Source organism: Aptenodytes forsteri, unplaced genomic scaffold (assembly GCF_000699145.1).
Source record: "Aptenodytes forsteri isolate BGI_AS27 unplaced genomic scaffold, ASM69914v1 Scaffold231, whole genome shotgun sequence".
In the NCBI taxonomy this organism is placed as follows: domain Eukaryota; kingdom Metazoa; phylum Chordata; class Aves; order Sphenisciformes; family Spheniscidae; genus Aptenodytes; species Aptenodytes forsteri.
This window is the reverse complement of record NW_008796046.1, coordinates 1,353,251-1,367,823: the sequence shown is the minus strand read 5'-3', so window position 1 is coordinate 1,367,823 and position 14,573 is coordinate 1,353,251. Positions and strand designations below refer to the sequence as shown.

The following is a 14,573-nucleotide window of genomic DNA, read 5'->3' as shown; positions in this document are numbered from 1 at the left end:
CTAGCTGAGCTGTGTGCCACATGCATTATGTTCAGAGGGATGAGAACTCAGAGATGCTAGCCTGCCCGTGCTGCGCGTTATCGCCCACAAAAACCCTCACAACGCTTCCGTGAGTTCCTAATATTCATCCGCTATAACAGGAGGTTTTCACGGTGTAATCTCAACTCCGCTACTGTGAGAACCAACGCAAGAGTTCATTTCATTTTCCTGCTACACCCTCGCCTCCCTCAGATATTCCACACACATCCATAACTTAGGAGCTGCAGAGTTTGTGGGGCCAGTTACCTACTGAATGATCTCCCAGTGCCTAACGCTTTTGAGAGCTGAGCTGAGCACTTCACTCCATTTTTAGCAACTGTACTGTGCTTCACCTTTGACAGTGCTATGGAATGACAGTGATTATTTTTTTTTTGGTTGATATTATTAGACATAAGTCACTAATTTCCCTTTGAAAAAAATAACGTATCTGTATGCTCATTAGAGTCAAAGAGCTGAAAACTTAACTGGAAATTTATAGTCTTACCTAATATTATCCAACATAAAAAGCTACTCTGTGAACTTCGTGAGGGATTCAATTTTACAAACAGAAAATATGGGGATTGAAACAATTTGTGCTCAAGTACAGATGGAAGTTATTATGAACTCTCGGAATTAACACACATTGTTTTGACTTCGGAATGTAACAGCAAAGCAAGTTTCTCCAAATAAATGCTCTACCAAGCTAGCACTGAGCTGCTTCTAATTCCAGCTGAATTCTCCCGAGTGCAAGATGTGGTTTTCATCGTTGTTATCCTGCTGTTTTACAAAACAGTACCACTTTATCCCTAGAAGAGTTTTTATTTCAGTAATTTTACTTAATATCAACCCAGTCTCAATTCTTCCCCACTCACGTTTCTCCTTGCCACCAGAACTCCAGGTAATTGTGAAAGGAAAAAAAGAAAATACATCTGTGAAACCAGGGAAGCTTATAAACATCCTTTCAAGTATTTCTTTAAGTTGATACAAGTTTTTCTGGGCTCTTTGCTTCTCACCCACAGTGATCAAGACTTGCACGAATGATTCAATTAAGGTGATGGGAGACCCAAGCGTTGAGCGTTCTCTCAATGCTCCAGTAGAGTCAGCACTGTTCCTCCTAGACACCTCCCATCTTCCCACAGCAGCCAGAGGGTATTAAGCATTTATTCACAACAGAATAATTTGGAGGCCTGGTTCCTTGAATTAAGGCCAACACCTTTGGGCCTTAAAAGGATTCCCTCACAGGTTGCGATGGTCTAGAAATAGGAGGCAGCTGCTTACTCTCCATCCAAACTTAATTATTTTTACACATTCACATAAACTAAGCATATCTGGAAGCTTCTCTCAAAGAAGCCGTAAGATCTTCTAAAAGCTACTTAAATTCAACAGTTCCAGCCTCCAATGGAACACACAAGGGATTCAAACAATCTCAGGTTTCTAGATCAAGTCAGCCCCTGAGTACAGATGTTTTGTGATGTATTTCTACATGTAATCTACCTGTTCTGCTTTCACACTGCTTTCACAATGGAATTTCCCCTTGGCAGAACTATAAAGAGCCGCTATATTTGACCAAGGATACCAAAACAAAAGGTGACTACAACAGTTTATACAGACTTCAGTAACACTTTCCTGATTAAATAAGTAGTAGAAGCCCCCAAAAAATTCCAATTTACTTTTATTATGTTTTTATATTCAACAGCATACAATCTCAAGCATTAACATGTGAACCACTGGTGTTGCACAAACCACTTCAAAGTTTGGCCACTGACTACTCTAGCTTGTACCAACACCAGTGACCTCATGTAAATTTGGAAACTTTTTTTTTACACAAATACATACTTAAAGTCTTCATTTACTTTTATGAGTTTAAACACATGCCAGGGATTTCAGAAACCAACTGCAAGGACTTGGAAGGCAACATGGGTGAGTGACCATGTGTTCAACTGTTCACAGTCCTTTAGAAATAGGACAAGAACAAAGAACGAGAGATTTCAGTAGGTTCAACAGTGGTAACATCTCAGAGGAGACACGTCTAAGGGAAAAACAGGAAAACAAGTGAAGTGGTGACAGCTCCTATAAAAAAAGATACTACAGGCACAAGTGCCAACTAACCCAGACTACAGGAAATGGGAAGACTACCAACTTGGGCTCAAGGAAGAGTTCATAATTTCAGTCAAGAAAGAAGCACAGAGCACTTGCATCACATAACTGAATGGCAAACTCCAATGGGGGGAGCAAACTCCAGGGGGGGGGGGGGGGGGGGGGGGGACGACAAACATGAAAGGCTGAAAAGGAAAGCAAGCAGCATCGTGACTCACAAGTTACAGAATGAACTAATGTATTTACATAAGTAGAGATTAAGGAAAGCATTGATTTGATAGTAATGGAGAGAGAAAGCTATCAAAGCATTTGAAGGAAAGAGTATTTAATCCCTTTTTCTCACTAGTCTTCCCTATGAAAGTCAGGTGTGAACAGCTGGCTGCCATTATTAATACCAGCAACAAAGAGTCACAGTCTAAGTTATATTAACAGCTTGGTTAAGTGAATTTCCAAGATTAGCAGGGCTTGATTAACTTCATCTTAAGATATTTTAGCCTTTAAGTAATTTCAGAGCCATTGGAGGTTATCTTCCAAAATACACTAAGCACGGGCAAGATACCAGAAGTCTGGAAAATGGTAAATGCAATCCAAGCTTAAAAAACAAACAACGCAAAAAGACCCAGAAGCTTTACTTCAATTTGGGGTAGAGAGTGGGGAGAAAGTGGTGGAAGAGAGAACTGGAAAAACAAACCAAACAACTAGAAACTCAGCATAAAAAAAAGATCAGATTTTTCAAGAAGAAAACTGTCAGACCAATCTAATTTCAAGCCTTACAAACAGGTTAGAAACTGAAACATCATATTTCTGTTGGAATTTAAATAAATCTTTTGGCACTTTATGGTGTGATATGCTCGCAAGCATGCTGGGGAAATGGGCTATTGATGAAGTAGGAATGAATACAGAGCAAGTAAGTACTCTTTGGGTGTAAACAATGGTTCACTGCTGTAAATGGAAGTGCTAGTGAAGCAGGGCTCCACGTGGGTTTAGGCTTTACCCCAGTTCTATTCAATATTTTAATTAGGTGAGCTGGATAGAGAATAGGCTCAGATGCAGATAGCACAAAGCTGAGATTGAGTTCTCAACCTACCTTTCCCCATCTTCTAGAGTTACGTCACCAAATCAGAGACACGATTAAGAAGAAAAAGAGGCATCTAAGGTACATTCACGTTTTACATGCTGTACCTTGAATTAAATGAGTCACCTGCACAAATTCAGAATGGACTGTTTTGTTGCTGTGCAGAAGAGACTTGAGGCTGCAGGTTGCACTGAATCATGAAATTCACCGTGTTAGGCTGTTAAGAGTACAAACCTATTGGAACATAATGAACTGAACAAAAATTGCAAGACCTGTGAAGCATTTCTCCCATCCTTCTCACTGTTTTGAAGGCAATAGCTGCATAGTGTATCCAGCTTTGGGCACTGCACTTCAAGAAAGATGTGGATTCAGATGGAGAATAGGAGACAATAAGAATGCTCAGAAATTAAGAGACTTGACCCATGAGATTACACTTGAGAAAGGAGAAGTTGCCTTTCAATGCATAAAAGTTTGCAAAGAGGAAGAGAATTAAATGAACAGATTATTACAGTAAGTGATTATGCGGTTAAACAGAAGCAAGACAGATTTGGATTAGATGCCAGAAAAGACTTTAATGGCCAGGACAGCCAATCACTGGAAGAGACTACTTAGATCACAGGCTTTCCTTCAGGGAAAGTTATACAAATGTCTACCAGGGCTGGTGTAAGAGCAGCTGACCCTGCCCTAGGACTAGGCAACAGTCTAAATGGCCCCCCCAGGTCCCTTTCAGACCAGCTTTTTGAACATTTTCTGAATTCCATACCAAATGAGTTAGCAGCAGGTATTAGTATCATCTCAAATACAAGTTTGTGAACTTTATATTTAAAAACAAAACAAAACAAAAACCCCAAACAAGTCATGCATTGGCAAGACTTAAGGTTTTCCAGCTTGTTGTGTTTTCTTATCGTAAGAGTTGAATACTAAAGTAATAATACAGCAAAATTAAAGCAGCAATGAGAATGACACACATGGATCTTCAAGTATGACAGAATAAAAAAAACCAGAAAACATTTACAATTTTCAAAACAGTGTGTACAGACTCATAGTATTTATTTGAAAAGGAAAAGATGCATTATTAGCTGGCAAGCCCTTCTCCAAGCACCACAAGAGAAAGTCTTGAACACAAAGCAGTAAGGTAAGCGAAGACAATGATTTGAAGAATGCCTCCACTAGTTCACAGATGCTCGCCATAGAGAATAGCATCACAAGACAGTAGATGCACACTCATGCCATACTGACACTAAGCAGAACTTAGATACTCAGAAAAAATAAAACCCTCAGCGTACCAACCTGTGCTATATTTTTGTTGAGAAGATATACTCCATATTCAAACTGAAGCTTCTCCCCTCCTTTTGGATATAAAGGAAATCTGATGGGAAAGAAGAAAAGAAAAAAGCATTTAAGGTGAAATTATTCAGGTGCTTAAGTAAACTTTAAAAAGCCACAGACTCTTTTCCCGAGAAGGTAAAGATTTAAAAAGCCTCCCTTGCTGACTTCTCCCAGGAACCCCCTCCACGGGATGTACTTCGGAACCCTCTGCAACTCCAGTCAATCAGCCTTTAAAAAACTGATGTCAGAATTCAGCTAGTGAATTACATTTTCTAAAGTATTTCAGGTTTTTAAAAGATGCTTTACGACTCACTCAGTGCTGCAACATTCCTCTCACTAAGTGAGGCATGTTTTAAGCAGCATGCAGCATAATACCGGATCCTACCTTACCCCTTTGTATCCAGCCATTCGCATTTAGTTAGCTCATTTCCAAATAGAACTAATCTTTTAAGAAAGGTGTTCTCTTTTCATTGTTATTTTGCGATTGAAAGAGCGCAAATCTCTTCACGCACAGAAGCCATTTGCAGGCTCACTTACCAACACCCCAGAAGGCGACTTAAAGAATACACGTAATTCCTTTCAACAAGCTTCACGCACGCACCAAAGGCTCACGTCAGTTACAGCATCATGGGTCACTACTTCCCTTGTAAATATTATATTCCTAATGTTTATTTCTCCTATTTAATAAATAAAGCATTTTTCACAATTTTAAATACCTAGATGCAGCAAATCGCTTGTAAGAAAGTAGCACAGCTTATTTCTGTCTTAACTGCTGCATGAGATCAGAGAACCAAAACTTTAGTCCCTAAAGTATTGAAACTGTTTGACAGTCTGCATTAAAGACTATAATTTTGTGCATATGTTCTAGAAATATTTGCTTAAGTGAAACAGTTCTCAAAGAGTTCTAATATTTGTACACTGCATTTCGTAGGATTTTGACTCTTCCTTACCACCAGAGGTTATGAGGTCATTACGGTCAAGACAGTAATCTTAGTACAATCTAAAATTTATGTTTATGGGTACTACATCATGAAATGAGCTGTTGCCTTTTCAAGAACCGTATGTTCTGTAGCTCCTAATCAAGATGCTGAGCATATTATCCGCACAAAACCCACATTACATCAGAAAGCGAAGTCTCTCTCAACTATAAGATAACAAATATAGGAGATCAATATCTACTAGAAACAACACACATTCTAGAGGGGTGATTACGCAAAGCGTATGTTATCATCAATCAGTCCCACAGTAGAGTACATTTGGAACCTTTAAGGAGAATTATATAGGGCCATTAAAGCTAAAGGTTAACAGGTCATGATCACAGCAGATCAAATATTAAGACGTCAGCTTCAAGTTTTATGCTACTTTCAAACTCACTAGGTCACTTCAAGTTGAGGAATAATAAAATCACCGTGACTAGAATATATCTAGCTCACCTTAATAGATCTATAAATCCAACTAGTTCCCCATGCAAGAAAATAAAACCTTTCAAAGTGACACACGCTACAAAAATTCCACGACGCATTATCCGAAGTGTAAAATACAAATCAAGAGGAATTCATTTCAATATCTACAATTACACTACCCAAATAGAGCAGGATTTAGATTTAAAGGATACCTTTACAATTAACAGTATAAAACTCACTCAAGCTTGACAATAAAGGCACCATTAGGAACACAAGCCATGTTTCACTAGAAGATAGTATTTCATTAAGTCACTAGTAATGGGAACCACATATTCTATTATTAGACACAGAGCTCTGATACATGCAGTATAGAAAAAGAGGAAAAAAACTGCTTTACAGTGCTCGCTACGATCTCCCACACACAGTTTCTTTCAAGTGATAAAGATTAAGCTTTTCTGTTTATCATTGGTCCTGCTTTTTTGTTAATATTCACATTTCTGTCCTCTAACTTCCAATAATTAATCTTGAAAGACTCTAAACTGCATACATCCTCGTGTCAGCTTTCATAACACAATCACTTACATGAAAGTCTTGAAAAACGTCAGTGGATGTCTTTGTGTATGCACATTTATGACTCAGACAAAAATATTACCAATTTTTATGTCTCTTTCTTTCTGTGTTATCTTGCTTGCCCATTAAGCCTGGTCACAAGCAATAAACTTAAGGAAGAGGAACCACAACATTTTATATAGTGCTTCATTGAGTATAATTGAATGCAACTTTAACTGCTGGCTCGCTACATGAAATTCTTCTTGCCTGCTCCTTAGAAAAGCACGACTGTAAGCTAAACCTCTCACTTTGGCACGCTGCAAAAAGTTAAAGTCTGCTGTGTAAGGTTTTAGTTATACTTGCTCAAAAAAATACATTTGAAAACTACTATTTTAGTATTTTTATAATCACAAAGCACTCAATAAAATGCAAAATGGCATCCACCCGCCCACTCTACTCCAATATGTACCTTCCTTGTTTCCATTCCCGCCGATATGTTTGGGGAAAAAATCATTTTAAGCTCCTTCAAAGCAGAACACAGATACTTAACTCTAAGATGACAAATCCAAAGGAATAAGTGTGATATGTTTAGTGGAAAGAAGAAAAAAAAAAACCAAGCTACAGGTGTCTGTTGTGTAATCACCAGAAGAGATCATCTGAGAGAAGTTATCAAGCAGTAGGAAACCTGTTCTGAGCACACTCAGAAGGTGAGCTCTGGTCCTCCTCAGAGCAGTGTGCTTACACACTGTAAGGAAACCATACACCTACCGTGCTAGCAGGCAGTAATTATGAACAAAACAGCTTCTGCTCAGTGAGGTTCAAAGCGTGCCCTTGTAAAAATCCGTTCATATTTATCTTATGACTACGGAATATTACTTTTCAGTAGCGTGTAGACTTCTTAAAACGCAGCCCTAATACACCCTGAGTTTACAGTAGATATTCTATTCCTGTATATAAAGAGCACACTGCTCAGCTGGCATGGAGCAGTAATAATTTTAACAGTGACTCACAAAGATGATCTTAGTTTAGAGAACATTAACTTGATGCAGGAAAAAACCACAACATTTAGTAACTTATAGCAGGTTAACCCCAATTTGGAGTTGTTTCTGCACCTCGTGTTTCCACTGTATTCAAGGCTATTCTTGCGTCGCTTAAGACATCTGACATGTCAGCAGTGATAAGAGCCTGTGCTGGGGAAAAGCACAAGGACTAGTAGTGATAAAGGGAATAACAAGCTAGCAGGCACATGGAAGGGCAGCTTTAGGATCTATGACAATTGTGCCAAAGATGCTGAAATTAAACAAGTCCCGCTCTGAATTCAGAAGGTGGAGAACACTGTATAAAAGTGATCCAAACTGCACACAAGACTGATTTTAACCAGATGGTCAATATGTGCCTTTAAGATCTAAGATAACATAAAGAGGATTCTCGATCTTAAAAAGCTTACGTTTGTTTTGGAAGTTTTATGTTTTGCTTATTTAATCCTGAAGGACTGTGACAAATGCAAAGTTTTTTATTAATTTGAGTCATGTGTTCTGTTTTATAGGACTCACTGGGATACAAGTCAGATGGCCCGTGTTACCCAGCTGTACCACACTGCGGGAACAGAGGCAAATCCATTATAAACCGCTAAACATACACATGCACGACGTTTTTGGACACCTCCCCTTTCGTAGCATGTTGCTTTGGACAAAAATTTGATTCTTCTACTCGTGATACCACAATGACAGAACAGTTTTTTCCATAGTGAACTAGAACAATATCATGCTTAGAGCCACAAAGCGCACACAAGGCTTCTACTGACATTAATACGTTCAAGACCCAAGCTTTCCCAGTCTCACAAGAAGAGGGTTTGATTGCCATTTCTCATGGGAGACAGGATATTAAAAAAAAAAAATAGAAGCAGTTACAAGGCCCTTTGAATCATCTCTGAATAATTAGAATAGAGATGGCAACTCATCTGCCTCCACCTTACCTCTCTCCCCTCTCTCCTGCTTGGGGAGTTCCCAAGAATAAGCATCTCCTCTCTACCCGCAATCTTAATTCCAACAAGTCAACATCAACTGCTTTATTCCAACCTATCCCCTACTAATTACTGCCACACTTCCTAAGCAGATGTCAGCTGCTGGATGAAGAACTCTTCAGCTTAAACCTGGTCCAAGAAAAACCAGCATGGAAGTCGGAAGGGAGCACATTATTAACAACTAGTCAAGAAACTCTCCTCCGCCATCGAAGGCGCCTAATATTCAAATCAGATACTATTCTTAGCACTGAAATCTTGTGTTTAACACAACTGGATGCCACTAACCGCTGAGCAGTTCCAAGAACAAAGAACTGTTGTGTTTTTGAAGTACATAGGGCAACTTAGTTGCAGTCTATTTACACATAAGGAGGTTTTGCTGATAGTCAATGAGTAGGCAAACAAGTATGAGCAGGCCGAGGCTTGGAGTACTGCTGATCTGCATAACCAAATGTATCTACTTGTAAGGAACTCAAGTGAGACCGACAAATCAAAGCGTGCACTCAAGTATCAGAACACAGGTTAGTGCAAGCCTAGGAGGAAGAATCTCTTGATTTCCTTGTAAACTGCCCAGGCAAGCAGGGGTGGAAAAGGAAGAAATCCCAGCTAAAAGGCGTGGCTAAGTGTCCACACTGGTGTTATTTTTATGCTGTAGACTCTATGTGAAAGTTTCTAGAGTAGTAGGCCTCATTAAAGCCCCCCAAAAGAGTTGTGAAAAAGGAAGAAGCGAGGCGAAGGTTACATGCTTTGTTCACAGAAACTCTGATGGGGAAAAGTAATCCCAAGTCAGCCTTTTAAATAAAAAACAGGGCTAAAAGTCTACCTTTTCTCCAAGTTAAAACTACAGAACCAGCACCCTACCATCAACAATGGAATTAAATGTTGAGTTCTTCTTGCAACACTTCACAAATGCTAAGTTTTAAAATAGTTTGAACATTTGCATAAGAAATACCATTCTGATGGGTATCAAGCTTACAGGTACCCAACTACACCATCAACAGGACTCTTAGGAAGCTGTTATGTTGGAGCCAGTCTTTAATGAGATTTTTTTCTAACATGTTATTTAGTCAAGTAGCATACATCTTAGGCATAACAAGCATGCAGCTATACCTCAAACTGAAATGAAAAGCATAATCTTACTACAGTAAATCACATTTGTAAGGTTAGAAAGAATGTAGACACAGCGCTAAATTGTCAACTCTGGTTTAAAAGTCTTTCTATTAAAAAAAAAACTCAATAGATGCATTTCCAGTCAATATGGAAAACTAATGGTGGCTGGTTGCCATAATTTCCACTCCAGCTGAATCATTAAGATGCAAACAGCTAAACAGAAATAGCAGTGTTAAACCAAGGCAAATTTCAATTTTCAGTTCAAGATATGTCTGGAAACATTTGTTGTCTGGGAGGAATATAGGATGAGCAGACAGGCGTTTCAATGACTGCCTTTGCCAGCTCCACCTGCCCAAGGGCCTGAAGACATTTCTGTGGGCTCTACGACATCTCTGCAGCAATCCCATCCAAAAGCCGCAGCGTGCCGCATGAGACCACCAGCCATCGCTCCGTGTTGCTGAAACTACCTGTTCATCCAGACACAAGTAGATCATCTTATAATCATAAAGCTACGGGCACAAAGAAGTCTTAACGTATCGTCTCTAAGGCAAGTTCAAACCACCCTGTATCTCAGCTATGGTAACACTTCCCTCTAAAGAAATTTCATCCCTCTTTGAGGTAGGAAGACTGTCTAAATTACTTTCCAGTGTTGATCTCAGCCTCATTTTCTATGATTAAGGCATAACGAAGGAGACTATGCTTATGCACTGCTGAAAGCAAGTCTGAGAAATTTCAGGGGGAGATGATAGAGAAAAGCCTCTTGCAAGGATTTCCACCCCCCCCATATTTACAGTTTAAGCCGAGATGCCTACAGTTTGGATTAATCAGGTTTGGTGGTTTATTTCCCTATAAAAAGTATTAGTTACTACTTAATAAAAGAAAGGGTTTTAACCCATCTCTTACTGACTTGGACTAAACCACTGGTTTTGATAAGACAGCATGGGCAGGAACTTTGCTACTGCAGTGTCTCCAACCAAAACTGCTCGCTAATACTGATGTATTTAAAAGTGAGAAAGCTGACTACAGAAAAAAGGTCTTTTAAAGATTGCTTATGTTGCCCACAGATATTGATTCTGGAAAACTAGAGGTCTCTTTCAAAGCTAAAAATTTGGAATTAGCCTAATTTCAGCGTTTTAAGCATTAGGACCACCCTTCTTACAACTCATAAGTATTGTCCTAATTATTCTACTCAAACCACTAAGAACTTCTCTTCACTGTCCCACCTTTTTCAGCTGACCTTAGACAAGTACTTAGCAGCCATCACGATCTCGTTTAATTTTAAACCCTCAGCTAATCTTTAGCTGTTTTACATAGCAACTTCAGCATTTGATGAACATGCAGTAAATCACCTCAGGACTCTTGGTTCAGTCAGATGGTAACTTAAAAAAAGCTGAGAGAATCTTTATTCCATACATTTATTTTAGACCTCAAGTATCTCTTATGAATTCAAGTCCAAATACATTTACTGTTGTGTTCTGTGATTTATGAACTTCTATGTATCCAGAAAAATCACATATGTACCAATATATTGGTGGCCAATTTTTATTGTCTATAACCACCTGTCTTTAATACAAACTATTTTTAAAGCTTAAGGAATTGCTTCATTTTTAACTGCTTTCACCTGCTTCTGCTTTGGTATTACACCATGTGTTTTACATCTTTCATTCTCTCTTCTGGTCAGACTTCTGCCATATCCCAAATTATATTACAGTCTCAAAGTTTAATCTCTACTTCAGAAAGCTCTTTAGGGAAGAAGTCAGTAAAATAATGATTTTTTACACATCACATCTAACTGTTTTCCACAGGCTGAAGCGTGACGCAATTTAAATAGCGTATTACATCCCATTTAGCAAATGTAGGTAAAATTCCAAATCTAGTTTGGAACTGAAAATTAAGGTTATCTAACACAGAGTGATGCAAAAGTACAAGGACCGCTAATATTTGTAGCTTTGCAAGCTAAATTAACAGCAAGAACATTTACATTTTAAGACCGCTAAATTATCCAGTAGTTAACTGAAGATCAGAAACTTAGTCCACCAACTAAATGAAGCTGGTACCGCTGTATTTTCACATCACCGTATCTGCAGTATCTTTGATACTTCCTGCCCAACTGCATCCACCGAATTTGTCAGAGAACAAACTTGACATGGCTTTTCCCTTCACTTCTTATTTTCAAGGACAGTAAGCAGAATGGCTGCAGGGACATGACTGTAGAGCAGACTTGGCAGAATGCAGCTGAAACCCAATTATTCACTATTATACAGATAAAGAACTGATATAATTTCTGTGACCTTAACAGTCACTGGTGCGATAACAGAGTCATCCATCAGATCCAGGGAACAACTGTGCCTCACACGGCTCTACCAAAAAATAGGGCAGTTTAGAAAATTATGAATTTCAAGCTTAAGCCCATGGATAGGACACCCTATACAAGGACAGAACTAAATAGCCCAATCCAGATAAGATAATGACCTGAAAAAGTCATAAGTTCTTGCTTGATATGACTGAAGTATGAGGAGTGTACAAGAACTAGGTTTAAATATTTACTGAAGTTTGAGTTATTTCAACCTCACCCCCTTTTGGGGGGCTGCGAGGGGGGGCAGGCAGGGGAGGAAGGAGCTAGTGTTTTCCCTCCAACCTAACCACATCCTCTTTGCTCACTGTAAAGGAATGTTGTATCCAGAGGAGAAAGCTTGCGCTATTTAAAAAGTGCTGGGACTTTTCTCAACCAGAATAAAGCAAACCTTGAAAGCCTTTTAAGTGAGAAGGACTACCATCCTCCAGCCAGCTCAATTGAAATCACTATTCCCCAGGACACTTCGAATCCAGTATTAGGAAGAGTAGACTGCTAAAGAGCCACAGGCACCAAAATACCTAGCACTTCCAACCTCTTAGCACTCCACGAAGACCAAGGCACAAGAAGCTTTGGCTGCACAGCTTCAAAACCTGTTTCCTTCTCAGATAAGCTGTACCACGGTTACATCTGCTTCAGAGCAGAGAGTGGCACAGATATTAAGTAGCAGACCCAAGCAGCTGAGTGGAAGGAACACAACTGAAATGCAATAGTATGAAACTGCCTTCAGCACCAGACTTCTCAATTACAGAGATGCAACACAGAGCACTTCAGACCCTTTTTAGATCAAGCTACCAGTTAGTTGATGGTGGAGGCCACAAACTGACCTTCGGGTGACTACTAGCCTACCAGGAACAGCTAAGTAGTCTGCCAACAATCAGCATGATTGGAAAAGTTTTAAATGAAAAAACTAAGATCCCCACCTGGTGAACAACGCTGAAATCAAAGGAAAAGGCAGAAAAAAGGATTACAAGTGTGCACTTTGCTTTGTTACAGATGAGATTAAGACATGAACATGAATCACACATCACAAGTGAATTCAGATTTGATTACTCTATGGTTTTTAGTTTCTACTTGAGAGAAAAAGCTATACTTGTAAAACAAACTTGATGACAAAAATACAGACTGCCAAGGGAAAAAAGCATATCCTCATTCAAGCTTTACACAATACAAAGATAATTAGTTTACTGGAAAACATATTGGCAGTTTAACTTTAAATAGTGTATTTTCAAAATGCCTATCTGAATAGCTCAACAAGAAGATAATCGAAAGCAGAAGCACTGCCATCTTTCTATTAAGAAGTGTAACTGCTGTGACCTTGCTCTTGGAGAATGCACAATAGCTTCAATATGTACAGGCTGTATACAGGAAAAGAAAGCAAAGACCCAGATTATGAAAGTCAGGCAGTTCTTGATAAGACAGTCACCGATTTATACAAGAGGGTATCATTCTACTAGTTCAGCAAATAACGCTTTCAAATGCCTCAAAAACACAGCTAGCAACCCACGGAACAAGCGACACTGATGGCTTTTTGTAGATCGTGCATTTCCGTGACATATTTCAGCTTGAATCCAAGGCTTGCTACATACACACCGTGATGGATATCACAACGCAAGGACTATCTGTAAGGACAGAGCAGACAACCTTGCTATCAGAACTTTAAATCCCCCTGCCACTGAAGGATCATTTTTAACTAGAGGACACTTTATATAGGTCAAGTCCCTGCTTATTGAAAAATGAAGTAATGTTTTGAAAAATAATCTCATCAGGAGTATAGTGTTCCAATGGGAGTAAATTAAGACTAGTATGTCTTCACAGAAACATTTCTCAGCTGTAGATGTCTGGGGTCACTGGTCTCATCTACTGCAGTAAACAAAATCTGCTTTCTCAGACTAGCCAGGAGCATGTAAAAGCTTCTAGTTCCCAGAAAGAGTATTAACAGTATCCAAATTTATTAAAGAACACCTGATCTGATTCTTAATCTACGCACAGTAATATTTGCTGACCCAATGAAGGCAAAAGCTTTATTTTGGTGATCAACAATAAAATAACCCTGGGTTCTAGCTAAATATCCTCAAGAATGTGGAACATAAAAATACAGTTCAAGATAAGTTCATGGCAAAAAGCATTCTTTGAGCAATATAGTTGAACACTTAACACACACTCAATCTACCACAAAGAATCAACTTTGCTTTGACAGCTATTAGATTTCTCAACAAACCATCTCCCTCCATCTGATTTAAGTTTGCCAAGATTTCTTCCCAAAGCTGCCATTTTATCATCTCAGCCGAAGTACCAAATGTGATTAAAGACTTCTCGATTGAGTTGGAAGATGTTAATGTCAGTGAAAAGTTATTATTCTTCACTTGCTTGTGTCACGATTTTTCAGACTGCTTTGTTGCAAGTGGCTTATCTGTTACCAGGCACAAAGCAATAACCACCTTCAGCTGTAGTAAGTCTGCTACAGCTGAAACTCTGATTTTCCCCTTCTTCAAAACAGGAGCAAGGCCACAGCAGTGAGGACCGCTGTTAGACTACGCTCATTCAACAAGTGGTTTCCAAATGCTCCAAGATTATCCATATGCCTGCTCAGCAGCACTCATCTCCACTCATCTGCAA

The 14,573-nt window shown here is 39.1% G+C and overlaps 1 protein-coding gene across 1 annotated transcript in view; it reads right to left on the bottom strand.

The window, feature by feature from the left end:
- UVRAG (UV radiation resistance associated) overlaps positions 1-14,573 on the bottom strand; it is a 102,354-nt gene that overhangs the window by 29,740 nt on the left and 58,041 nt on the right. Inside the window, exon 13 of the mRNA XM_009286117.2 lies at positions 4,481-4,559. Within this exon, the coding sequence (XP_009284392.1) occupies positions 4,481-4,559 (79 nt within the window). The remainder of the gene's footprint in view (positions 1-4,480; positions 4,560-14,573) is intronic.